Genomic DNA, 27851 nt, shown 5'->3' with positions numbered 1-27851 from the left:
ATTTCTAGAGGGCACAGGAGAGGTGTGCAGGTGAGGCTAAGGCTGGAAGAACCATGTGACTTCTTACAAGACTTGCAGCTAGCAATCTATAATTACTATAGTCTACAATGATTAACCTCTGAGTAGGAGGTGACATATGCACATAGCTGGTTACGATCCCTAATGCTGGATGATACGGATTGTAACTGGATGGAGATTCAGCGTTCTTCCACGGAATTGGCCTTCTTGAGGTCTCTTCAAGGTCTGACCGAAGTGGATAAATCTGTCCCCTCCAATTCTGGCCACAAATGTGATTCTGCGCAGGGCTGACTGTTCTCAGGTTCCTTGGGGAGGATATAGTGCGATGTCACTTGGAAGCTGAACTCAAAGCTAAGCGTAAAGTTACTAAACAAAAACCAGACACCCACCCGTAGTTTCCAAAAGTTTTTTATTGGCAAACCCTTACTTAACTAAGCATATGTAAGACAAAGCCTCTGCGTGACACAGATTAACACCCCCCCCCTCCTTGTATTATGAAGAAGCACACACCCCCTATTGCAGTGTAGTAAATACTGATATAAGCTCAATAGAAAATTGGATACATTTCATAAATACAAAGAAAATCGTTTAATGTTGTATTAGCTGTGATTAAACCCATCATCCTGCAATTGTATAAACAGACTGTAAATTTGGAAGAACTTCCGGGTAATTTGGAGAACTTCTGCCTTTTTTAAAGGGCACTTACTGAAAGGCTGTTGTGCATGGGGAAAACTATCTACCTTCATAATCACAGGCTTTATACGTATGTGGATGTTACAAATGTTATAAGCAGTTGTCTACAACAACTTGTATATCGATCTGGCATAGGTACAGAGCAGATACACAGACTGGCACGAGGTTTACATGAATCTGGAACACACGGATCAGGATGGTATAACAATTACACATCAATCAGCAGAGTCACCGAAGGGTAAACTTCATGTTGAAGCCGGTGAGTACTGGCCGTACGACCACACATGAATGGTATTATCTCCAGACCCTCATTACAATTAGCTGACCAGGCCAAAATAGAGCTAGCCATCCAGGAAGGAAACCCATTATCAGTCATTCAATCCTTGGGTGAGGGGAGTAGATGTGGATTGTTCTCTCTGAAAAGGGAAACAATTGGGGAAGTTATCTCTGGTTGATTATGCGATGCGCCTCACATACCCCAGTCATCGGCTACAAGGTGAAGAGAAAACATCACGACATTCCCACCGTCATCCATGATGTTAAATAAACCTGACTAGTGAAATTACCACCTGGTTGTGTGTCACCTCCTCCCACTGCGTGACATCACCCTCTGTGTCACCTCCTCCCACTGAGTGACATCACCCTCTGTCACCTCCTCCTAATGAATGACATCACCCTCAGCAGCTCCAACCCCAGCTCCTTAGTAAATCCATCCCTGGTGTTCATTCCTGCAACATGTACCTAATCAGCGAGCAGGGCATATTTTAATATCTACGGCAGAGGTTCCCAAACACGGTCCAGGTTTTAAATGTATCCATGCTTGGCCACAGGTGAATTAATTAGCACCTCAGTCAATTTGATTGAACTATCTGTGCTGTGCCATACATATACCTAAATCCTGGACTGTTGTGGTGCCTTGAGGAATGCGTTTTGGAACCTCTGATCTAAGGACAAATTTTGCACGATGTGTCGCTCAGTAGCTGTAGCAATACATCACATCTAAAATTTGGCCCTGCTAGAATGAACACTACATCTCTGGATAATAGCACTTCCATCCCGCTGTTCACTGGGAATCATTAGTCATAAGTAGGACAACTGTCCGGTGTTAACACCACGTGGACTGCAGAATTCTGAATGGATTGAACTACGTGGAATAGGCAGAATGACCAATTAGGGCGGATGCTCAGCCCATAAGTGGTGGGAACAAGATTTTACTGGGTTGGTGGCGGTATTTATTAAACCCAACATCAAATCCTGTGCATTAGTCTATCTGAATTGTTTACGCTAAGGGCCTAATTCAGATCTGATCATTCATGTGCTAAATGTAGCACATCTACGATCAGTTTCTCAGACATACGGGGGGACCCCAGCACAGGGCTAGTCCACCCACCCATCTGGCTATGCCCCTCCATATGGGTGCAAAAGCGCTTTTGATACAGTCTGAATTACCGCCTAAGGGGGGAATTCAGGTTAGTTAGCAATCCAAAAAATAAGTTAGCTAATGGGCAAAACCATGTGCACTGCAGGTGGGGCAGATGTAACATGTGCCGAGAGAGTTAGATCTGGGTGGGGTGTGTTCCAACTGAAATCTAAACTGCAGTGTAAAAATTATGCAACCAGTATTTACCCTGCACAGAAACAATATACCCCACCCCGCATGGTTTTGTCCAATTGCTAACTTTATTGGTTTGCTAACAAACCTGAATAACCCCCTGACTACAGCTGTGCAAAAATCAGGACTTTCTATTTTTTTTTTGTGAAGAGAAACTTCTGCTGCCAACCACTAGGTGGCACCCTGGTGATGATAGAATACTTTCTATTGCCACTATATGGAATCTTTCATCTTTCCACTTGGGATAGTTCCTCCAAGAGTACTGTGTGCTACTTCCCCACTGCACGCACAAAGACCACCATTAATGAGAGCAGTAACACTTACCATCCCCAGGTTCTTACAGCAGAGCCTCTGAAAGAGCAAAGACATAAAGAGAGACAAATTTACTCACACGCACCAGTATTAACACCATACTTGCCTACCTGACCCTCTCCATGAGGGAGAAAATGCTCTGTTCCTGGACTTTCCTGGTAATGTATGATTGCCATCACCTGTGGTGAGCTAGGTAATTGATAAGAAAGGTGTTTCAGCACAGGTGATGGCAATCATACATTACTAGGAAAGTCCAGGAACAGAGCATTTTCTCCCTCATGGAGAGGGTCAGGTAGGCAAGTATTATTAACACACGTCAGACCCTCTAAAGCCCTACTCATTTTGTCTGAGGCTTCGCTAGCACCCCCATCAAACCTAATGTTCACAGGCCAGAATTAAGATATTTGCAAAAAACATTTGTTCAGAGAATAACTGTCTTTAATTGGGGGTTTGTATGTTCTCCCCATGCTTGCGTGGGTTTCATCGGGAAGCTGCGGTTTTTCAGACACTCAAAAAACCACCGTAGAGTGTGTCCACATGTGGTAGGGAATATAGGGGTTCATACAGACCCGATCACTCGCTAGCTATTTTTTGCAGCGCAGCGATCAGATAGTTGCCGCCCATAGGGGAGTGCATTTTAGCTTTGCAAGTGTGCGATCGCATGTGTAGCCGAGCGGAACAAAAAAAGTTTTGTGCAGTTTCAGAGTAGCCCAGGACTTAGCCGCTGCCATCACTTCAGCCTGTGCGGGCCTGGAAATTGACGTCAGACACCCGCCCTGCAAACGCTTGGACACGCCTGCGTTTTCCCAAACACTCCCAGGAAACGGTCAGTTGCCACCCACAAACGCCTTCTTCTTGTCAATCTCCTTGCGATTGGCTGTGCGATTGGATTCTTTTTAAAAACCCATCGCACAGCAACGATCCGCTTGGCACCCGTACGACGCACGTGCGCATTGCGGTGCATACGCAGTTCTGACCTAAACGCAGCGAAAAAAAGCTAGCGTGCAATCAGGTCTGACTGACCCAAATAGATCGGAAGCTCCACTGGGGCAGGCACCCATAGGAGTGGCAAAATTCTCCTCTGTACAGCGTGGCGGAATATGGATTTGCCATATAACCAGTAATAAATCATTTGGCATACCAAATGACAGCAAGGTTTAAGGAAGATCAATGTTTGATGATCCCCCATAGCAACATTTTTTTTTTTTTTTATTAATTAATTTATGTTTAAAGGAACATGAAAATTTCAGATTTTTTTTTAAATATATTTAAAAATAGTTAATTTTTTTGGGTCTTGTTACTTTTCTACATCAAGTTGGATTTTTTTTTTTCAGAAATGGGTTTAATCAACTGTCTTGTATCTTACAAACAGCAAAATCTAAGGGTGCATTCAGGTCGGGTATGATATGCCGTCCCGCAGAAAGTCGACACTATAATGTTGTCATGTTCAAAAATGTTTGACACATGGCATGTTAACATCCGAAATAACATAATATCAACATCAGAATGTCGGCAGTACGATTTAATCTTAAAACGCTCTAATTGCAGCCTAACCTTATCTGTTACTTAACCCTAATTGAAGCCTAGCCCAAATTGCTTGTGCAGACATTCAGAATGCAGATGTGTCAATTGGAACCCAGTGCACTATATAAAGATTTGTTTCTGAAATTGAAAAAATAAAAAAAAGTAAAGTCCTAAATGAATTGGGTATAAGTCAAAGTGAAAGATTCTGACCAATGTAAAAGCAGGAAGCTCCAGGGCTCCGGGGATCGGTATGAAATACCTCCAATCAAAATACCGACGTTCAAAATCCCGACACCAATTGACCGATGGTCAAAATACCGACAAGGAAAAAATCCCGACACGGACAAAATACCAACAAGGTCAAAATACCGACATGTAAAATGCCGACAAGGTCAAAATACCGACATGCATTTTTTTGTGTGTATGTCGACATAAATCAACATGGACACAATATAAAGTGTACCGCGTCAAAATACCGCTGCGCTCGCCATGCTTCGGGCACGGTGCCTCGCTGCGCTCGGCACACTATTATATTCCCCCTCCAGGTCCACTGGGATGGTAAAGTATGAACAAGTCGGTTTCAATGAAAAAAAAATCATGAAAAACACGTGTCGGTATTTTGACCTGTCGGCATTTTACATGTCGGTATTTTGACCTTGTCGGTATTTTGTCCGTGTCGGTATTTTGTCCGTGTCGGTATTTTGACCATCGGTCAATTGGTGTCGGTATTTTGAACGTCGGTATTTTGATTGGAGGTAAACTGACTGCATCCCGGCTCCGGCATGCATTGACAATCCTGATATTTGGAAAAGTGGACGTGTGGATCACAGCAACTATCAGATTCCATTTATCTAGTACAGTCTAGAACAGGGGGAAGGCAACCTGTGGCACTCCAGCTGCTGTGGAACTACACATCCCAGCATGTCCTGCCACAGTTTCAGCATGCGCCAACAGCGAAGCTGTGAAAAGGCATGCTGGAACACGTCATTCCACAGCAGACGGAGATCCACAGGTTGCCTACCCCTGGTCTAGAAAACAAAGACAATACGATTGGTTGCTATGGGCAACGTCGCTCGAACAGTCAGCAGCACAACACAAGAACAGGGAACACCTATATAACCAGCTCACAGCAACCAGTCACATGTTATCTAGCCTACACTAGATGTGGTAGCTGCAATCTGATAGGTTACTATACACTGGATTGTCAACGCATGCAAGGCCGAGAACCTCCGAAACCGGATCCCTGGATTTTCTGGCTTTTACTTAATTTCGCTCCAGAAACTTATATCGGAAGGGGGGATATATATATATATATATATATATATATATATATATATATATATATATATATATATATATATATAAAAATTATAATCAGTAGTTTACGCTCTATTGTTTGTACAGTAATCCCTACAGAAATTACCTACAATAGCAGCGTGGCCTGCAGACATATTACTACAGTAAGAGCTATGGCTGCATTCTCTTAGCTCCTGGTTTCATTCCTAAAGCGCAACAATTTCAGGAATATCCTGCAAAATAGCCGCCTCCACCGTTTAGCTGGACGGCGCTTAAGATCAAACATGTATTAAGTTGATAGGATTTATTGCACAATTATACAAAAATAAAATACAAATAAGCCCTGTGTAAGGGGCCCCACACATTTGACGATGCGCCGCCGAGGTGCCCGACGGACGAAAAGCGACCCGGCGGCGGGGGGGAGTGAAGTTTCAAAAAAGATGCCATATTCCAAAGCCCTGGTCGTGTTGTACAGGTTGAGTATCCCATATCCAAATATTCCAAAATACGGAATATTCCGAAATACGGAATTTTTTGAGTGAGAGTGAGATAGTGAAACCTTTGTTTTTTGATGGCTCAATGTACACAAACTTTGTTTAATACACAAAGTTATTAAAAATATTGTATTAAATGACCTTCAGGCTGTGTGTATAAGGTGTATATGAAACATAAATGAATTGTGTGAATGTAGACACACTTTGTTTAATGCACAAAGTTTTAAAAAATATTGGCTAAAATGACCTTCAGGCTGTGTATATAAGGTGTATATGAAACATAAATGCATTCTGTGCTTAGACTTAGGTCCCATCACCATGATATCTCATTATGGTATGCAATTATTCCAAAATGCGGAAAAATCCCATATCCAAAATATCGCTGGTCCCAAGCATTTTGGATAAGGGATAGTCAACCTGTATATATAATTGAAACCTGTTATGTTCTGAACACTGTGCGTTTTTTTCCCACCAGAATAAAACATTTTGATTTTATTTTTTTAATTTGTATTCTCGCAAGGGTCTATAACATGAATTTTTGTCATTTCGAGACCCTTTTAAGTCAAAAACTACATGTGAACATAAAAAAAACAAAAAAAAAAACAAAACGGGGAAACCAGAGATAAAAATTTCATAATTGGATCAATCTAATTGGAATGGGAAATGCTTTTTTGTTGATAGGACAAACGGCCATTACTCACGTTCCCCTGATGTAACTTACCAAGCTGGTATACCTTCGGTCCCGCCTCATTGTGGTTCACCTCACATTCATACGTTTCCCCCTCTTTAGGAGTGAAGGGGACATGTACGGTTTTGTGGTAGGTCCAGTCCTTATGGAAGGAGAGGTCACTTTCCACGCAGTTCTCATATTTGACTTTGTCCTTCCTCAAAGAAATAGAGATACGCGGTGGATGGAAGCTGTCAGAGTGGCAGATCAGCTGGTTTTGCACTCCAAATTCTATTGGATTCCGAGTGTAGACGTACACTGTCGGTGGCTCTGGAGAAAAAAAGCAAGGCGGATATATAGAAATCATTACATGCTCATTGGCCATTGGGCACCATAATTTGTCTTCATCAGGAGCCCGAGAAAGAAGAGCAAGAAACAAAATGTCTAAAGTGGTACACAGTACTAATATAATAACATCACCTTTAATAGGTTCATAGTTATTATCCAAATATGGTTAAAAAGCGAAAATAAGGCATTTAAAAATAAAGGATTTTATATACCTACCGGTAAATTCTTTTCTCGTAGTCCGTAGAGGATGCTGGGGTCCATTTAGTACCATGGGGTATAGACGGGTCCTTTGGGAGCCACTGGCACTTTAAGAGTTTAATAGTGTGGCTGGCTCCTCCCTCTATGCCCCTCCTAGCAGATTCAGTCTAGAAACTGTGCCCGAGGAGACAAACATAATTCGAGAGAAGGAAATACAGATAGTGGCGAGATTCATACCAGCACACACAGAACAAAAGGAAAACCAGGCTAACCAACTTGAAACGATTCAGCAACGGCTGAAACAACAATACTTAATAAAGTAACAATACAGGAAAACGAAGCACTGGGCGGGCGCCCAGCATCCTCTACGGACTACGAGAAAAGGATTTACCGGTAGGTATATAAAATTCTATTTTCTCTAACGTCCTAGAGGATGCTGGGGACCATTTAGTACCCAGTACAGGAGGGAGAGTGCTGAGGTTCCTGCAGAACAGACTGACCAAACTTAAGGTCCTCAGCAGCCAAAGCATCGAACTTGTAGAACTTGGCAAACGTGTTCGACCCTGACCAAGTAGCTGCTCGGCAAAGCTGTAAAGTCGAGACACCCCGGGCAGCCGCGCAGGAAGAACTCACCTTACGAGTAGAGTGGGCCTGAACGGATTTTGGAATCGGCAATCCTGCCGTAGAATAAGCATGCTGGACAGTAAGCCAGATTCTGCAAAAAATCGTCTTCTTAAAAGCAGGACACCCAATCTCGTTGGGATCATAAAGGACAAATAGTGTGTCCGAAGTCCTGTGATGAGAAGTTCTCTTCACATAGAATTTCAAAGCCCTCACAACATCCAAGGCCTTTGAGGTAATCGAGGTGTCAGTAGTCACTGGCACCACAATAGGTTGGTTGATATGAAAAGCAGACAACCTTTGGAAGAAATTGCTGATGCGTTCTGACCTCAGCTCTATCCTCATGGAATATCAAGTTGGGGCTCTTGTGCGACAATGTCCCCAATTCTGACACATGTCTTGCAGATGCCAATGCCAACAGTGTGACAGCCTTCCACGTAAGAAACTTTATGTCTACCTCCTGTAAAGGCTCAAACCAATCCGATTGCAGGAACTGCAGCACTACATTAAGATCCCAAGGTGCCGTAGGAGGCACAAAGGGTGGTTGGATGTGCAGAACCCCTTTCAAGAATGTCTGAACCTCAGGGAGAGCAGCCAATTGTTTCTGAAAGAAAATGGACAAGCCCACAATCTGGACCTTGATGGAGCAACGTAGGCCCACATCCACACCTGCTTGTAGAAAAAGGTAGAAAACGTCCCAGTTGAAACTTCTTTGATTCACACCAAGACACATACTTTTTCCAAATCCGATGGTAATGAAGTTACCCCCTTTCTAGCCTGGATCAGAGTAGGAATGACCTTGTTCGGAATGCCATTCCGAGCCAAGATCTGGTGTTCAACTTCCATGCTGTCAATCGTAGCCGTGGTAAGTATTGATAGGCGAACGGCCCCTGTTGTAGCAGGGCCTCGCGCAGAGGAAGAGGCCTCGGATCCTCCCGGAGTAACCCCAGAGCCGCGTACCAAGCCCTTTTTGGCCAGTCCGCAGCAATGAGGATCGCCTGAACTCGTTCTTTATATGAGTTTGGGAATCCTTAGGATGAGCGGAAGTGGAGGGAACGCATACACTGACTGGAACACCCAGGGAGTTACCAGGGCGTCCACCGCCACTGCTTGTGGTTCTCGACCTGGAACAGTACCTCCGAAGCTTCTTGTTGAGGCAAGAGGCCATCAAGTCTATCTGAGGTACACCCCATCAGCTTGTCACCTCTGCGAACACCTCTGGATGGAGGCCCCATTCTCCTGTCTGCTGAGGAACTCCACTTCCCAGTTGTCCACTCCCGGGATGAAGATTACAGACAGTGCCACCATGTGTTTTTCTGCCCAGAGGAGGATTCTTGTTACCTTTGACATTTCAGCTCTGCTCTTCATTCCGCCCTGCCTGTTTATGTAGGACACTGCCGTGACGTTGTCAGACTGAACTTGAATGACTTGATGTTGCAGAATATGTGCTACTTGTAGAAGGCAGTTGTATATGGCCCTTAGTTCCAAAATGTTTATCGGAAGGATGGATTCCAGACTTGACCACCTTCCTTGGAAGTTTTCCCCTTGGGTGACTGCTCCCCAACCTCTGAGACTTGCATCCGTGGTTAGAAGGATCCAATTCTGAATCCCGAACCTGCGGCCCTCTAGTAGGTGAGAAGTTTGCAGCCACCAGAGGAGTGAAATTCTGGCTTTTGGTGACGGGTGTATCCGCGGGTGCATGTGAAGGTGCGATCCCGACCACTTGTCCAGGAGATCCAGCTGGAAGAACCTTGTATGGAACCTTCCGTACTGCAGAGCCTCGTTGGAGGCTACCATCTTTCCCAGAAGGTGAATGCACTGATGAACAGACACCCGGGCTGGCTTTAGGAGATCACGGACCATTGATTGGATCACCAAACGCTTTCTCTACCGTTTGAAACACCTTCTGCACTTCCGTGTCAAATATCATTCCTAGAAAAGGCAGTCTCCTTGTCGGGTCCAAATGTGACGCAGTCTCCTTGTCGGGTCCAAATGTGACTTTGGAAGGCTCAGGACCCACCCATGATCCTGGAGTAGTTGAGTTGAGAACAATACTCTGCAACAGCTTCTCCTTGGAAGATGCTTTTATCATTAGATTGTCCAGATATGGAATTATGTTCACTCCGTGCATGCGGAGGAGCATCATCTCTGCCATGACCTTGGTGAATACCCTCGGTGCTGTGGAGAGGCCGAATGGCATCGTCTGGAACGGATAGAGACAGTCCTGCAGTGCAAATCGTAGATAAGCCTGGTGAGGAGGCCAGATCGGAATGTGATGGTACGCATCCTTGATATCCAGGAATACCAGAAATTCCCCCTCTTCCAGACCTGAGATCACCGCTCTCAGAGACTTCATCTTGAATTTGAATACCCTCAAGTAGGGGTTCAATTACTTTAGGCTCAATATCGGCCTTACCGAACCGTCCAGTTTCGGTACTACAAACAGGTTTGAGTAATAACCCATGTGTTTTAGGCGATGTGGAACTGAAACGGACATTTGTTTGGACCAATTTTTGAATGGCTTCCTGTAGGATAGCACTTTGTCAGCAAAACTGGCAAGCCTGATTTTAAGAATCTGTGGGGTGGGAGTTCCTGAAACTCCAGTCTGTACCCCTGGGCAACAATATCTTTTACTCAGGGGTCTTGGCATGATGACACCCAGATGTGACTGAAATCTTTTAGTCTTGCTCCCACCTGCCTGATCCCCAGGCTGGGAGGTCCACTGTCATGCTGAAGATTTTGAGGAAGCAGAACCTGGTTTCTGTTCCTGGGAACCTGTTGGTGCACGTTTTCCCCGACCACCTCTAAAGAAGGTGGGAGGTGGCTTGGATTTTTAAAATTTTGTGGTCCGAAAGGACTGCAGTGTAGACGTAGGCTAAGATTTCCCAGCCAGTGGTGCTGCTGAGGGGAGAAAGGTTGACTTACTCCCAGTTGCCGTGGAAATCCACGCATCCAAAGCGTCCCCAGAGCATGACCTGTGAAAGGTAGGTTTTCCACACTTTTCTTGGATTCCGCATCCGCAGTTCACTGGCGTAGCCAGAGTCCTCTGCGTTCCGATACAGCCATGGAAGTAGCCCTTGCATTAAGCAGGCCAAGGTCCTTCATGGCCTCCACCATGAAACCTGCAGAATCCTGTATGTGATGTGAAAACAATTCAATGCAACTCCTATCCATAGTAACTAATTCCTCTAGTAATGTGCCTGACCACTTTACTATGGCTTTAGAAATCCACGCACAAGCAATAGTGGAACTTAACGCCACGCCTGTAGCTGTGTATAGTGATTTGAGCGTAGTCTCAATCTTGCGGTCAGCCGGCATTTAAAGCAGTTGAACCAGGGACAGGTAAAAACCACCTTCTTAGACAAACTAGGTACAGAAGCATCTACTATAGGTGGGGTTTCCCACTTTCTGTCCTCTTCAGGGAAAGGGAAAGCAATAAGAACCCTTTTTGGGATCTGGTACTTTTTCTCCGAGTTTTCCCAGGAATGTTCAACTCCTTTGAAGCAGGGAAGGTAAGCAGGGATTTCTTATTTTCTGCAAAATAAGATTCCTCCACCTGCTCAGGTACCTTTTCAGTAATGTGGAAATATGTCCCTAATGGCTTCAATCATTAGTTACACCCCCATAGCAAGGGATGCAACCCCCCTGCATATACCCATCAACGTCCCCTGTATCAGAGTTGGTATCAGTGTCAGCTTGCATTACCTGGGCAACTGCACGCTTTTTCGGGTATGTAGTTGGGGTCTTAGATGAGGTAGCAGGAGCTGAATACTGCAAACCCTCTACCGATTTTCTCAAAATCTGCGTCTTTCTCAGTATATGACATCCTAGTTGAAATTTGGGATATCATTCCCCTTAAAGAATCCACCCACGGGGGTTCGGATTCAGAAGGTTGAGACAGTATATTGCAGTCCTGAGTACATGGAATAGACTCCTCAGGAGAAGATACACACTCTGCAGCACAGGACTCAGAGTCCTTAGACATGGTAATCAGATACATTTTCCCCCAGAGTACCTTCAGAGAGTCAGAGTATAGGGAGCCAGCCACACAGCGCCCCAGTAGGCAGTTACTATGATAAAAGCCCGGCGCTGACCAACTAACCTTAATAGGTTAATTAGTACTATAATCACACTCTCCCCCCCTCCTCTGTCTATAACACCCTGGTACCGCAGAGGATAGCTGGAGTTATGTGGAGGGCAGCGCTCCCTGTCAGCGTACTGTTCTTATGATCTGCAGGGAGAAAATGGCGCTGGCGAGTGCTGGATCCGATATGAGATGTAGCCCCGCCCCCTGTAATGGCACGCGGCTTCCCGCACAAATTGTTTAGACTGGCCTGAGGATTTCTTAACAGCGGGATTAGCCCGTTAGCAGCTTGACCAGTGTAGGGTGAATCGCGCTGGCTCAGGGCACCCCTCATAGCACCTATACTGCTGTGTTGCTGAGCCTTACTGGAGCGCAGCCTGTCAGAGCTGCGCTCCCACCCTTGTGCCGCCATACCCGTCCCTGCTAACCGGGACGCCGGTGCTGTACTCACTCCTTCTGGCTCTGTTAGGGGGTGGCGGCCGTGCTGCGGGAGTTGGCGGTCGCCTCTTGGCCTTCCGATCATCATCCTCAGGAGCTCAGTGTCCTGTCAGCGGAGATAGCGAACCACTAACTTCGAGAGTTGGTTCCTACTCCCCCCCCTAAGTCCCACGAAGCAGGGAGGCTGTTGCCAGCAGCCTCCCTGTACCTATCACTATTAGAAAAACTCGTAGGAGCTCCCCTAGCTGTGACCGGCTCCTTCGGGCACATTTTCTAAACTGAGTCTGGTAGGAGGGGCATAGAGGGAGGAGCCAGCCCACACTATTAAACTCTTAAAGTGCCCATGGCACCCAAGGGACCCGTCTATACCCCATGGTACTAAATGGAACCCCATCATCCTCTAGGACGTTAGAGAAATAAGTAGTGTGAAAAAAAGTGAAAATGTGATTAAAATATGCTGTGTATCCTACCTCCACTCAAGGGCTCAATAAAGATTATACCATGGGTATATCACCTATTAACACATCAACGTGTCAGGACGGATATCCGGGCTCTAGGTCGACCACTAATGGTCGGCACGGTCAAACGGTCGACACAGCTTTTTTTATCATCTCTCTCATACTTTACCATCCACATGGACTACACATGGGAACAGTAACCTGTGCCGAACGCACAATATGAGTGCAGGTGTCTCCGTCTTCATAGCTATGTCTTTACAGAGGAGACTGCTTGCTCACAGTGTCACTCGGCTAAGGTCTATGCAGTCAGAAGATTATTACTTCACATTTATATCATACATCTAAGCGTAGGAGGTAGACGCGGCAAAACCCAAACGCAGCATTTCACTAGAAACGTTCTCATGTTTTTCCCCACACTATTTTTAATACCTTATTTTTGCTTTTTAACCATATTCGGATGTTAAATTTGAACCTAATAAAAAAAGTTATATTTTATTATATTACTACTGTGCACAACTTTAGACATTTCATTTCTTGTTCTCTCATATTATCATATTTGTGGTAACATAAATCCCCCCCCCTCCATCCCAATTACAGATTTAATGATTAAATAATAATACTTAGGGTGCTCTTTATACCTTTCCACAAGAATATTTCATCCAGTGCGACTAGACCAAACGTATCTTATCTCACTGCTCTGTGCTGCTGGGGAACCTGCTCCTTCCATTATATAACTCTGAGTCTGTGACTTCCTGCTGCCTCCATTCCCCTCCTCACATCACAGCACTCATCTCCTGATATACTCTGTGCTGCTGGGGACCCTGCTCCTCCCACTATATAACTCAGTCTGGTTCCTGCTGCCTCCATTCCCCTCCTCACATCATGTCACTGCCCCTGTCACATGCAGCCCTGTCCTCACTGACACATCACTCATCTCCTGATATACTCTGTGCTGCTGGAGACACTGATCCTCCCACTATATAACTCTGTCTGTGGCTTCCTGCTGCCTCCATTCCCCTCCTCACATCATGTCACTGCCCCTGTCACATGCAGCTCTGTCCTCACTGACATCACTCATCTCCTGATATACTCTGTGCTGCTGGAGACACTGATCCTCCCACTATATAACTCTCAGTCTGTGGCTTCCTGCTGCCTCCATTCCCCTCCTCACATCATGTCACTGCCCCTGTCACATGCAGCCCTGCCCTCACTGACACATCACTCATCTCCTGATATACTCAGTGCTGCTGGGGACCCTGCTCCTCCCACTATATAACTCTCAGTCTGTGGCTTCCTGCTGCCTCCATTCCCCTCCTCACATCATGTCACTGCCCCTGTCACATGCAGCCCTGTCCTCACTGACACATCACTCATCTCCTGATATACTCTGTGCTGCTGGAGACACTGATCCTCCCACTATATAACTCTGTCTGTGGCTTCCTGCTGCCTCCATTCCCCTCCTCACATCATGTCACTGCCCCTGTCACATGCAGCCCTGCCCTCACTGACACATCACTCATCTCCTGATATACTCTGTGCTGCTGGGGGACCCTGCTCCTCCCATTATATAACTCTCAGTCTGTGGCTTCCTGCTGCCTCCATTCCCCTCCTCACATCATGTCACTGCCCCGGTCACATGCAGACCTGTCCTCACTGACACATCACTCATCTCCATCCTGATATACTCTGTGCTGCTGGGGACCGGATCTACTCACTATAGCAAATGCAAGCGATATTCACAGCGGTGTGTAAGCTCCTGGTATCCAGCATTGCAGGAGATATGCACAGCAGGTATCCGGACTCCAGGTCGACAGCACAAAGGTCGACACACCTTAGGTCGACGCCAATTGGTCGACACACCTTAGGTCGACATGGACAAAAGGTCGACAGGAACAAGGTCGACATGGAAAAAATAAGAATTTACTTACCGATAATTCTATTTCTCGGAGTCCGTAGTGGATGCTGGGGTTCCTGAAAGGACCATGGGGAATAGCGGCTCCGCAGGAGACAGGGCACAAAAAGTAAAGCTTTTCCAGATCAGGTGGTGTGCACTGGCTCCTCCCCCTATGACCCTCCTCCAGACTCCAGTTAGGTACTGTGCCCGGACGAGCGTACACAATAAGGGAGGATTTTGAATCCCGGGTAAGACTCATACCAGCCACACCAATCACACCGTACAACTTGTGATCTAAACCCAGTTAACAGTATGATAACAGAGGAGCCTCTGAAAGATGGCTCCCTAAACAATAACCCGAATTAGTTAACAATAACTATGTACAAGTATTGCAGATAATCCGCACTTGGGATGGGCGCCCAGCATCCACTACGGACTCCGAGAAATAGAATTATCGGTAAGTAAATTCTTATTTTCTCTATCGTCCTAGTGGATGCTGGGGTTCCTGAAAGGACCATGGGGATTATACCAAAGCTCCCAAACGGGCGGGAGAGTGCGGATGACTCTGCAGCACCGAATGAGAGAACTCCAGGTCCTCCTTTGCCAGGGTATCAAATTTGTAGACTTTTACAAACGTGTTCTCCCCTGACCACGTAGCTGCTCGGCAGAGTTGTAATGCCGAGACCCCTCGGGCAGCCGCCCAAGATGAGCCCACCTTCCTTGTGGAATGGGCCTTAACAGATTTAGGCTGTGGCAGGCCTGCCACAGAATGTGCAAGTTGAATTGTGTTACAAATCCAACGAGCAATCGACTGCTTAGAAGCAGGCGCACCCAACTTGTTGGGTGCATACAGTATAAACAGCGAGTCAGATTTTCTGACTCCAGCCGTCCTTGAAATGTATATTTTTAAAGCTCTGACAACGTCCAACAACTTGGAGTCCTCCAAGTCGCTTGTAGCCGCAGGCACTACAATAGGCTGGTTCAGGTGAAACGCTGATACCACCTTAGGGAGAAAATGCGGACGCGTCCGCAGCTCTGCCCTATCCGAATGGAAAATTAAATAAGGGCTTTTATAAGATAAAGCCGCCAGTTCAGATACTCTCCTGGCGGACGCCAGGGCCAGTAACATAGTCACTTTCCATGTGAGATATTTCAAATCCACATTTTTTAGTGGTTCAAACCAATGGGATTTGAGGAAATCTAAAACTACATTTAGATCCCACGGTGCCACCGGAGGCACCACAGGAGGCTGTATATGCAGTACTCCTTTGACAAAAGTCTGGACCTCAGGAACTGAGGCCAATTCTTTTTGGAAGAATATTGACAGGGCCGAAATTTGAACCTTAATAGATCCCAATTTGAGACCCATAGACAATCCTGATTGCAGGAAATGTAGGAAACGACCCAGTTGAAATTCCTCCGTCGGAGCACTCCGATCCTCGCACCACGCAACATATTTCCGCCAAATGCGGTGCTAATGCTTCGCGGTGACTTCCTTTCTTGCCTTAATCAAGGTAGGAATGACTTCTTCTGGAATGCCTTTTCCTTTTAGGATCTGGCGTTCAACCGCCATGCCGTCAAACGCAGCCGCGGTAAGTCTTGGAATAGACACGGTCCCTGCTGAAGCAGGTCCTGTCTTAGAGGTAGAGGCCACGGATCGTCCGTGACCATCTCTTGAAGTTCCGGGTACCAAGACCTTCTTGGCCAATCCGGAGCCACTAGTATCGTTCTTACTCCGCTTTGCCGTATGATTCTCAATACCTTTGGTATGAGAGGCAGAGGAGGAAACACATACACCGACTGGTACACCCAAGGTGTTACCAGCGCGTCCACAGCTATTGCCTGCGGATCTCTTGACCTGGCGCAATACCTGTCCAGTTTTTTGTTGAGGCGAGACGCCATCATGTCCACCATTGGTCTTTCCCAACGGTTTATTAGCATGTGGAAAACTTCTGGATGAAGTCCCCACTCTCCCGGGTGAAGATCGTGTCTGCTGAGGAAGTCTGCTTCCCAGTTGTCCACTCCCGGGATGAACACTGCTGACAGTGCTATCACGTGATTCTCCGCCCAGCGAAGGATCCTGGCAGCTTCTGCCATTGCACTCCTGCTTCTTGTGCCGCCCTGTCTGTTTACATGGGCGACTGCCGTGATGTTGTCCGACTGGATCAACACCGGTCTTCCTTGAAGCAGAGGTTCCGCCTGGCTTAGAGCATTGTAGATTGCTCTTAGTTCCAGAATGTTTATGTGAAGAGACTTTTCCAGGCTCGACCACACTCCCTGGAAGTTTCTTCCTTGTGTGACTGCTCCCCAGCCTCTCAGGCTGGCGTCCGTGGTCACCAGGATCCAATCCTGTATGCCGAATCTGCGGCCCTCCAATAGATGAGCCCTCTGCAACCACCACAGAAGAGATACCCTTGTCCTTGGAGACAGGGTTATCCGCAGGTGCATCTGAAGATGCGTGCATTGATGTACAGACACCTTTCCTGGTTTTAGGAGATTCCTGACCAGGTCGGATAACTCCTTGGCTTTTTCCTCGGGAAGAAAAACCTTTTTCTGAACCGTGTCCAGAATCATCCCTAGGAACAGCAGACGAGTTGTCGGCATTAATTGGGATTTTGGAATATTCAGAATCCATCCGTGCTGCTTTAGCACCTCTTGAGATATTGCTAATCCCATCTCTAGCTGTTCTCTGGACCTTGCCCTTATTAGGAGATCGTCCAAGTATGGGATAATTAATACGCCTTTTCTTCGAAGAAGAATCATCATCTCGGCCATTACCTTTGTAAAGACCCGAGGTGCCGTGGACAAACCAAACGGCAGCGTCTGAAACTGATAGTGACAGTTTTGTACAACGAACCTGAGGTACCCCTGGTGTGAGGGGTAAATTGGAACGTGGAGATACGCATCCTTGATGTCCAAGGATACCATAAAGTCCCCTTCTTCCAGGTTCGCTATCACTGCTCTGAGTGACTCCATCTTGAACTTGAACTTCTTTATGTACAGGTTCAAGGACTTCAGATTTAGAATAGGCCTTACCGAGCCATCCGGCTTCGGTACCACAAATAGAGTGGAATAATACCCCTTCCCTTGTTGTAGAAGAGGTACCTTGACTATCACCTGCTGAGAGTACAGCTTGTGAATGGCTTCCAAAACCGTCTCCCTTTCGGAAGGGGACGTTGGTAAAGCAGACTTCAGGAAACGGCGAGGTGGATCTGTCTCTAATTCCAACCTGTACCCCTGAGATATTATCTGCAGGATCCAGGGATCTACCTGCGAGTGAGCCCACTGCGCGCTGTAATTTTTGAGACGACCTCCCACCGTCCCCGAGTCCGCTTGAGAAGCCCCAGCGTCATGCTGAGGCTTTTGTAGAAGCCGGGGAGGGCTTCTGTTCCTGGGAAGGAGCTGCCTGTTGCTGTTTCTTCCCTCGACCTCTGCCTCGTGGCAGATATGAATAGCCCTTTGCTCTCTTATTTTTAAAGGAACGAAAGGGCTGCGGTTGAAAAGTCGGTGCCTTTCTCTGTTGGGGAGTGACTTGAGGTAGAAAGGTGGATTTCCCGGCTGTAGCCGTGGCCACCAAATCTGATAGACCGACTCCAAATAACTCCTCCCCTTTATACGGCAAAACTTCCATATGCCGTTTTGAATCCGCATCGCCTGTCCACTGTCGCGTCCATAAAGCTCTTCTGGCCGAAATGGACATAGCACTTACCCGTGATGCCAGTGTGCAGATATCCCTCTGTGCATCACGCATATAAAGAAATGCATCCTTTATTTGTTCTAACGACAGTAAAATATTGTCCCTGTCCAGGGTATCAATATTTTCAATCAGGGACTCTGACCAAACTACCCCAGCACTGCACATCCAGGCAGTCGCTATAGCTGGTCGTAGTATAACACCTGCATGTGTGTATATACTTTTTTGGATATTTTCCATCCTCCTATCTGATGGATCTTTAAGTGCGGCCGTCTCAGGAGAAGGTAACGCCACTTGTTTTGATAAGCGTGTTAGCGCCTTGTCCACCCTAGGAGGTGTTTCCCAGCGCTCCCTAACCTCTGGCGGGAAAGGGTATAATGCCAATAATTTCTTTGAAATTATCAGCTTTTTATCGGGGGCAACCCACGCTTCATCACACACGTCATTTAATTCTTCTGATTCAGGAAAAACTATAGGTAGTTTTTTCACACCCCACATAATACCCTGTTTAGTGGTACCTGTAGTATCAGCTAAATGTAACGCCTCCTTCATTGCCAAAATCATATAACGTGTGGCCCTACTGGAAAATACGGTTGATTCGTCACCGTCACCACTGGAATCAGTGCCTGTGTCTGGGTCTGTGTCGACCGACTGAGGCAAAGGGCGTTTTACAGCCCCTGACGGTGTTTGAGGCGCCTGGACAGGCACTAATTGATTGTCCGGCCGCCTCATGTCGTCAAACGACTGCTTTAGCGTGTTGACACTATCCCGTAATTCCATAAATAAAGGCATCCATTCTGGTGTCGACCCCCTAGGAGGTGACATCCCCATATTTGGCAATTGCTCCGCCTCCACACCAATATCGTCCTCATACATGTCGACACACACGTACCGACACACAGCAGACACACAGGGAATGCTCTAAACGAAGACAGGACCCACTAGCCCTTTGGGGAGACAGAGGGAGAGTCTGCCAGCACACACCAAAAAACGCTATATATGACAGGGATAGCCTTATAATAAGTGCTCCCTTATAGCTGCTTTATATATATCAAGATATTGCCATTAAATTTGCCCCCCCTCTCTGTTTTACCCTGTTTCTGTAGTGCAGTGCAGGGGAGAGACCTGGGAGCCGTCCTGACCAGCGGAGCTGTGAGAGGAAATGGCGCCGTGTGCTGAGGAGATAGGCCCCGCCCCTTTTTCGGCGGGCTCGTCTCCCGCTATTTTGTGAATACAGGCAGGGGTTAAATATCTCCATATAGCCTCTGGGGGCTATATGTGAGGTATTTTTAGCCTTTATATAGGTTTACATTTGCCTCCCAGGGCGCCCCCCCCCAGCGCCCTGCACCCTCAGTGACTGCGTGTGAAGTGTGCTGAGAGGAAAATGGCGCACAGCTGCAGTGCTGTGCGCTACCTTTAGAAGACTGCAGAAGTCTTCAGCCGCCGATTCTGGACCTCTTCTTACTTCAGCATCTGCAAGGGGGCCGGCGGCGCGGCTCCGGTGACCATCCAGGCTGTACCTGTGATCGTCCCTCTGGAGCTGATGTCCAGTAGCCAAGAAGCCAATCCATCCTGCACGCAGGTGAGTTCACTTCTTCTCCCCTCTGTCCCTCGTTGCAGTGATCCTGTTGCCAGCAGGAATCACTGTAAAATAAAAAACCTAAGCTAAACTTTCTCTAAGCAGCTCTTTATGAGAGCCACCTAGAATTGCACCCTTCTCGGCCGGGCACAAAAATCTAACTGGAGTCTGGAGGAGGGTCATAGGGGGAGGAGCCAGTGCACACCACCTGATCTGGAAAAGCTTTACTTTTTGTGCCCTGTCTCCTGCGGAGCCGCTATTCCCCATGGTCCTTTCAGGAACCCCAGCATCCACTAGGACGATAGAGAAAAGGTAGACATGAGTTTTTCACGATTTTTTTCTTTTTTTGAACCTTTTCATACTTAACGATCCACGTGGACTACGATTGGAACGGTAAAAAGTGTGCCGAGCGAAGCGGTAGCGGAGCGAAGGTACCATGCCCGAAGCATGGCGAGCGAAGCGAGCCATGCGAGGGGACGCGGTGCACTAATTGGGGTTCCCGGTCACTCTACGAAGAAAACGACACCAAAAAAACATAAAAAAAATCATGTCGACCTTTTTTCATGTCGACCTAAGGTGTGTCGACCAATTGGCGTCGACCTAAGGTGTGTCGACCCTCAGTCCCAGACCCCACACAGCAGTGTGTAAGCTCCTGGTATCCAGCATTGCAGGAGATATGCACAGCGGTGTAAGCTCCTGGTATCCAGCATTGCAGGAGATATGCACAGCGGTGTAAGCTCCTGGTATCCAGCATTGCAGGAGATATGCACAGCGGTGTAAGCTCCTGGTATCCAGCATTGCAGGACATATACACAGTGGCCCTCATTCCGAGTTGTTCGCTCGTTCTTTTTCATCGCATCGCAGTGAAAATCCGCTTAGTACGCATGCGCAAAGTTCGCACTGCGACTGCGCCAAGTAACTTTACTATGAAGAAAGTATTTTTACTCACGGCTTTTTCTTCGCTCCGGCGATCGTAATGTGATTGACAGGAAATGGGTGTTACTGGGCGGAAACACGGCGTTTCAGGGGCGTGTGGCTGAAAACGCTACAGTTTCCGGAAAAAACGCAGGAGTGGCCGGAGAAACGGTGGGAGTGCCTGGGCGAACGCTGGGTGTGTTTGTGACGTCAACCAGGAACGACAAGCACTGAACTGATCGCACAGGCAGAGTAAGTCTGGAGCTACTCTGAAACTGCTAAGTAGTTAGTAATCGCAATATTGCGAATACATCGGTCGCAATTTTAAGAAGCTAAGATTCACTCCCAGTAGGCGGCGGCTTAGCGTGTGTAACTCTGCTAAATTCGCCTTGCGACCTATCAACTCGGAATGAGGGCCAGTGTAAACTCCTGGGGGTAAATTTACTAAGATGGGAGTTCTATTTAAGATGGGATGTTGCCCATAGCAACCAATCAGATTCTACTTCCCATTTATCTAGTACCTTATAGAAGATAATACCTGTACTCTGATTGTTTGCTATGGGCAACATCCCATCTTAAATAGAACTCCCATCTCAGTAAATTTACCCCCTGGTTTCCAGCATTGCAGGAGATATGCACAGCAGTGTAAGCTCCTGGTATCCAGCATTGCAGGCGATATACACAGAAGTGTGTAAGCTCCTGGTATCCAGCATTGCAGGCGATATACACAGAAGTGTGCAAGCTCCTGGTATCCAGCATTGCAGGCGATATACACAGCAGTGTGTAAGCTCCTGGTATCCAGCATTGCAGGCGATATACACAGCAGTGTGTAAGCTCCTGGTATCCAGCATTGCAGGAGATATGCACAGCAGTGTGTAAGCTCCTGGTATCCAGCATTGCAGGAGATATGCACAGCAGTGTGTAAGCTCCTGGTATCCAGCATTGCAGGAGATATGCACAGCAGTGTAAGCGCCTGGTATCCAGCATTGCAGGAGATATGCACAGCAGTGTGTAAGCTCCTGGTATCCAGCATTGCAGGACATATACACAGCAGTGTGTAAGCTCCTGGTATCCAGCATTGCAGGACATATACACAGCAGTGTGTAAGCTCCTGGTATCCAGCATTGCAGAAGATACACAGCAGTGTAAGCTCCTGGTATCCAGCATTGCAGGTGATATACACAGCAGTGTGTAAGCTCCTGGTATCCAGCATTGCAGGTGATATACACAGCAGTGTGTAAGCTCCTGGTATCCAGCATTGCAGGAGATATACACAGCAGTGCAAGCTCCTGGTGTCCAGCATTGCAGGTGATATACACAGCAGTGTGTAAGCTCCTGGTATCCAGCATTGCAGGAGATATACACAGCAGTGCAAGCTCCTGGTATCCAGCATTGCAGGAGATCTACACAGCAGTGTAAGCTCCTGGTATCCAGCATTGCAGGAGATATACACAGCAGTGTGTAAGCTCCTGGTATCTAGCATTGCAGGCGATATACACATAGTGGTACACACCTGGCAAATCTGCACACCGACCCACCGTCCGAATCTGGTAATCATACACTTACTGGTCGGCTGCTCGATGTCGGTCCTCACATCACAGTTGGGCAGGCAGGTGTATTTGCCCTCCCAGCTCGGACGTTAGTCCCTGCACTGCCGACACAAATGTTTGTCAACGACGGCATTGACAGACATCAGGTGTACACACCCGCCGCCCCTCTCGCAATATATTGTCCGCTGATGTAATGTTTGATATACTGTCCAGTGTGTACCCAGCTTACGTACGCCCTTGGGCACAGTCATAATATAGGTGACCGTACTACAGACTATGCCTCATCCTCCCTGCAGACCTATAGTGCTCTCCTATACGTGTCATGTGTATATACGGATATAACAGACAGGTATAGGATTCATGTAACTGGGGACAGTGTTGATAAATCACAGGTGACAGGACCCAGCCAGAGCATAGAGGAACGATAGTGACCTGCATATAACAAGTCAGGGAGGGACAATGGAGGCGGCAGCAGCAAAAGTGAAAGTAAGAACAGGGGGAATTTATATGACATCAGTATAACATTATACAGCACAGGGCGGGGGGATGGGGGCTCAGGAGGCAGGCGGGGGGATAGGGGGGCTCAGGAGGCAGGCTGGGGGATAGGGGGGCTCAGGAGGCAGGTGCACAGGGGACACTGGGTGAGGTATAGGGGACAGTGATAGATAGAGACAGTGAGGTATGGGGGACACAGAGGTACAGGGGACTGACTTATATGGGACAGTGATATGGGGGGGGGGGGGGGCAGAATGAGATATAGGGAACACATAGGTATATAGGGGACAGTGAGAGATATAGGGGCACAGATATATAGGGGGCAGTGAGCTATGGGGGGGGCACAGTGAGAGATATGGGGACACATAGGTATATAGGGGACAGTGAAAGATATGGGGGGACACAGTGAGATATATAGGGGACAGTGAAATATGGGGGGACACATAGGTATATAGGGGACAGCGAGAGAGGCAGAGGGAACATAAAGTTCATAAAAGTGGAGAGAGTGATAAATCAGCTCATTTTCCAAGCACAGCTGTAACTTGGCAGTCTGATACTTTATCTCTCTCCAAGGCTTAGTACATCTGGACCCCTGAGTGAGATGTATACGGTTACACTGAAGTACTTATAAGGAACAGGAAGATATGTATACAGGACATAGATAGATAGATAGATAGATAGATAGATAGATAGATAGATAGATAGATAGATAGATAGATAGATAGATAGACAGGACAGCGCTGAGAACATTACACACAGAGGAGTCAGTGACAGGAGCAGGTAACATGGGGATCACTACTCACTGTCAGCAAGCGCCACAGCCACCAGCAGCAGCAGCACCAGGAGCAGCGTCCCAGCCCGCACACACCAGTCCGCCATCATCCTCTGGCTGTGCCTCGGTCGCCGTCTCTCAGTGACTGTGCGGGTCTCTCAGTGATTGTGCGGGTCTCTCAGTGATCGTGCGCGTCTCTCAGTGACTGCGCGGTTTCTGTCCTCTCTCGCTCGCTCCTCGCTCTTATATAGCAGCCTGCCACAGCGGCCAATCACAGCTCGAGAGCGGCAGCGCGTCACCTGTCACCGGGCAGCGGGGCCTCACTCAGGTTAGGGACACGGGCAGTGCGCATGCGCCTCCCGCACGCCGCCTCGCTCACTGCCCAGCAGTGTTGTTGTTACCAGTCAGCAGCGTTCATGTCCCAGAGTTCTACTCACATGTGTGACACCCTGATTACCCGCTGTGTGACACCCTGATTACCCGCTGTGTGACTGAGAATACACATGTGCATACCTCCCAACATGACCCTCTCCAGGAGGGACACAATGATCTGGTCTCTAGGTCGACAGTAACTAGGTAGACACTATCTAGGTCGACCACTATTGGTCGACAGTAACTAGGTCGACAGGGTTTTTAGGTCAACAGGGTTTTTAGGTCAACAGGGTCTCTAGGTCGACATGTTCTAGGTCATCAGGTCAAAAGGTCGACTTGAGTTTTTCACGATTTTTTTTAACCTTTTCATACTTAACGATCCAGGTGGACTACAATTGGGAACGGTAACCTGTGCTGAGCGCAGCGGTAGTGGAGCGAGGCACCTCATTCGCTCGCCATGCGAGGGGACACGTGCACTAATTGGGGTTCCTGGTCACGAGGAAAACGACACCAAAAAACTCATGTCGACCTTTTCACCTGTCGACCTAAATACCCTGTCGACCTAGTTACTATCTACCTTCCATACCACACCTGTTACATACCTGCCTATCACATGTTACATACCTGTCTGTCTGGTTACATACCTGCCTATCATATGTTACATACATGCCTATCACATGTTACATACCTGCCTACCATATGTTACATACCTGCCTATCACATGTTACATATGTGTCTGTCTCATTTTACATACCTGCCTATGACATTTTACATACCTGTCTGTCTCGTTACATACCTGCCTATCATATGTTACATACCTGCCTATCATATGTTACATACCTGCCTATCACATGTTACATACCTGTCTGTCTCATTACATACCTGCCTATCACATGTTACATACCTGTCTGTCTCGTTACATACCTGCCTATCATGTTACATACCTGCCTATCACATGTTACATACCTGCCTATAACATGTTACATACCTGCCTGCTATATATTACATATTATTATGCTTCATTTCTTAGTATTAGTGCATTTACGCTTCTGGAATGTTCTGCATTTTCCTGCTGGACCTGTATATTATATATTATATATCTTGTACCTAGTATCTCCCTGCTCCTGATACTATTTCACTAATAAAAATAATAATTTCTACCTAATAATAATAGGTGCAGCCACTAATTGCACCATAACACATTACATGTTACACATGAGCGTCAGGGAGGCCGGTGAGGGGGGAGACAGGTGTATAGTATATGGGAGGGGGGTGGGGATTATTTGAGGGACCGGGGGGCTGTTACAGCAGTGCTGAGGTAATAGCCCCCTGTAAGTACTGTACAGCAGAGTGACGCAGCAGTATATATAACAGTGTCCATTGTGTCAGCAGCTGTGTCTCTCTCTGCCTGTGTGTGTGCACACTTTCACTTTCACTCTGGCTGGGTGTGTCAGTGCTGTGTATAACCCTCAGCCAGCATGGAAATTCCCCTACTGTATTATTATCATCATCCTGTATGTATATAGCACCACACACAGCACAGTGCCTGAGTACACAATGGTACACATAACAACACAATGGTACACATATACATATCTGCAGCGCTCAGCTGACAGGACAACATACAGAAGGGAGAGGGACCTGCTCCTGAGAGCTTACAGTCTACAGGGGCGATGGGTGGACACAAAGAGGGTGAGGTTTGCAGGAGGGGGAGTGGTAGGGGCATGTACTTAGGAGCATATACCCTATGTGGAGGGGAGATGCAGGTGGCCACTAGGTGGGCGGGGTGAATTGCATCATGTATGGAGAAAAGGGACAGCACTCAAGGACTTTTATAGTTTTTGTGACTTTGTCCACAATATACTTTCACTTTAAAGTCCATGAGTGCCGTCTATTCTTTATATACTCTATAATACTGTATATGGGGTATGTTGGGGATATTTAATTGGGGTTGGGTACGAGATGCCACCGGTCAGAATACCAACAGCAGCATCCCAACCACGATAATGCAGATGTGATAGCCGGGCAGCGGCCGGTCCATCAGTCATATTAAAAAGCATTGCACACGGGGGCGTGGCCTGGACGAGCATGGAGTAGCACTTGCACGGTGCAGCTCTCCAGCCAATATCTCCTGATATAACATCCTGGACTCCCTCCCTGGGTCTGTAATTAAGGTCCCCGCTGCATGAGTGCCCCTTGCCCCCCTGGGGTAAATTTGGGCTGGATGTCTGTACTCCTCGGGCTCCTGCAACCCTATCTGTCCGGCGGGCCCTGCTCGACGCTGGAGCTGCTGCCTCGCGCCAACCTCGGACCGGAAGTTCGGCTCCCGCTATCCGCCGCTGCCCGTGTCTGTCTGCGTGGGGAGAAGTGAAGGACTCCTACCTGCCGCCCAGTGTGCCTGCAAAGGGGTCTTAGAAGAATCTGCGGCGCCTGGGGCGCTCTGCATCACCGCGGATCCGTGCCGCCCGGGGGACCGGAAGTTCGGCCCCGGCTTTCTACCGCCGCCCGCACCTCTGTGGAAGTGAGTGGGGAGAAGCTTGCTGCCGCTCTGTGAGCCTGCTGGGGGACGAAGATTTTAGCTAAGGCTGCCCGGATTGCTGTCCTCCACCGCCGCGGGCCCGGGGGACCGGCAGTGTGGATCCTGCGATCTCTCCCTGCTAGCTGCAGCCATCAGGGACACTTTGCTTTGTGGGGGCATATCTGAGCTGGCTGGACATCCGCTGGGTCGTGTGTGCCCTTCCCTCCTCTACCTCCGCTGCACGCCTCTGGCTGGCTGATCCTGGACTCACCCTGCCTGGAGGTCAGTACGGGGGCCTGTTTATCTCCACTGCATGGCTCTGATTAAGGGGGATTACCTGACTCCCTGCTCCATCAAGCAGACACATATTATCTCCGGAGCCCTTGGCCCTGCTGTTAAGCTATACATATCCTGCCCTGAACCCGCTGACCTTTCTATAGGGTGTCGACGTGGACGCTCCCCTCTTGTTTGCTTATATTTGCTTTGATATACTTGCTCGGCTGGGCAGAGCGACACCGTGTTGTCTAAAATGGTGCGCGGCCGCCAAAGTAATGCGGCGGCGGGCGCAATGGATAAGTTTGTCCGAAATCCTGGCAATCAGCGGCGGGGGGGTGAGAATGCTGGATCTGAATCTGCACCACCATTTCCTGCGTACAGTTCCGCTTCCTCAGACCATCCCAATGCTACTCTGCAGAGAGTATTAGATGCGGTGAATGCCAGCGAGACGCGTCTGGCGGACAAGATTGGGCAAGTGCAGTCTGATCTCTCCATTATACATCAGGACCTTCAACGGGTAAGAGAGCGAGTGGGCGAAGCTGAGACCCGTATATCCAATGTTGAAGACTCTGTCGGCCCACTGGGTCGCCGCACTGATGCTTTGGAATCTCAAATGACTGAGGTGCGCAAAACACTGACAGATATGGAAGGGCGCCTGCGGCGCAATAACATCCGTTTTGTTGGCCTGCCGGAAAAGAAGGAGGGCTCATCTCCCGAGGAATTTCTTGTAAAATGGCTTCATGATGCTTTTGGAACTGAGGAATTCTCACCTTACTTTACCGTGGAACGGGCCCATAGAGTTCCGATGCGCCCACTGCCTCCGGGGGCTCCGCCTCGCACCTTTATTGCTAAGTTCCTCCATTTCCGGGACTGCGACACAGTCCTAAGGCTGGCCCGCACTAAGGGCCCTTTGAAATGGAATGGATCGCCCATATCAGTTTTCCCAGACTTTGCCGTGGATGTACAAAAGGATAGGGCTCAGTTCATATCTGTTAAGAGGAGGCTCCGTGAACTTGACCTGCC

At 47.8% G+C, this 27851-nt stretch overlaps 1 protein-coding gene across 1 annotated transcript; it reads right to left on the bottom strand.

Moving 5' to 3' along the window:
* Positions 1 to 410: 410 nt before the first annotated feature.
* On the bottom strand, positions 411 to 23892 carry B2M (beta-2-microglobulin). The gene is made up of 4 exons (XM_063935228.1): positions 23694 to 23892; positions 6671 to 6946; positions 2648 to 2674; positions 411 to 1127 (listed from the first exon to the last, which is right to left on the bottom strand). Exons 1-3 carry the CDS (start codon positions 23770 to 23772, stop codon positions 2661 to 2663), a joined length of 369 nt encoding a protein of 122 aa, XP_063791298.1. The 5' UTR covers positions 23773 to 23892; the 3' UTR covers positions 411 to 1127; positions 2648 to 2660.
* Between the last annotated feature and the right edge of the window lie 3959 nt (positions 23893 to 27851).

The sequence above is a fragment of the Pseudophryne corroboree genome, chromosome 7 (assembly GCF_028390025.1).
Source record: "Pseudophryne corroboree isolate aPseCor3 chromosome 7, aPseCor3.hap2, whole genome shotgun sequence".
Classification (NCBI taxonomy): Eukaryota; Metazoa; Chordata; class Amphibia; order Anura; family Myobatrachidae; genus Pseudophryne; species Pseudophryne corroboree.
The sequence above is the reverse complement of the archived record's forward strand: the minus strand, read 5'-3'. Positions and strand labels throughout refer to the sequence as shown.

Bases quoted from the DNA above. Each gene is read 5' to 3' on its own strand.
- B2M (XM_063935228.1), bottom strand. From the start codon at position 23,772: ATGATGGCGGACTGGTGTGTGCGGGCTGGGACGCTGCTCCTGGTGCTG. The intron at 6,947-23,693 runs GTGAGTAGTGAT...TTTTTTCTCCAG, and splicing joins GGCTGTGGCGCTTGCTGACA to AGCCACCGACAGTGTACGTC.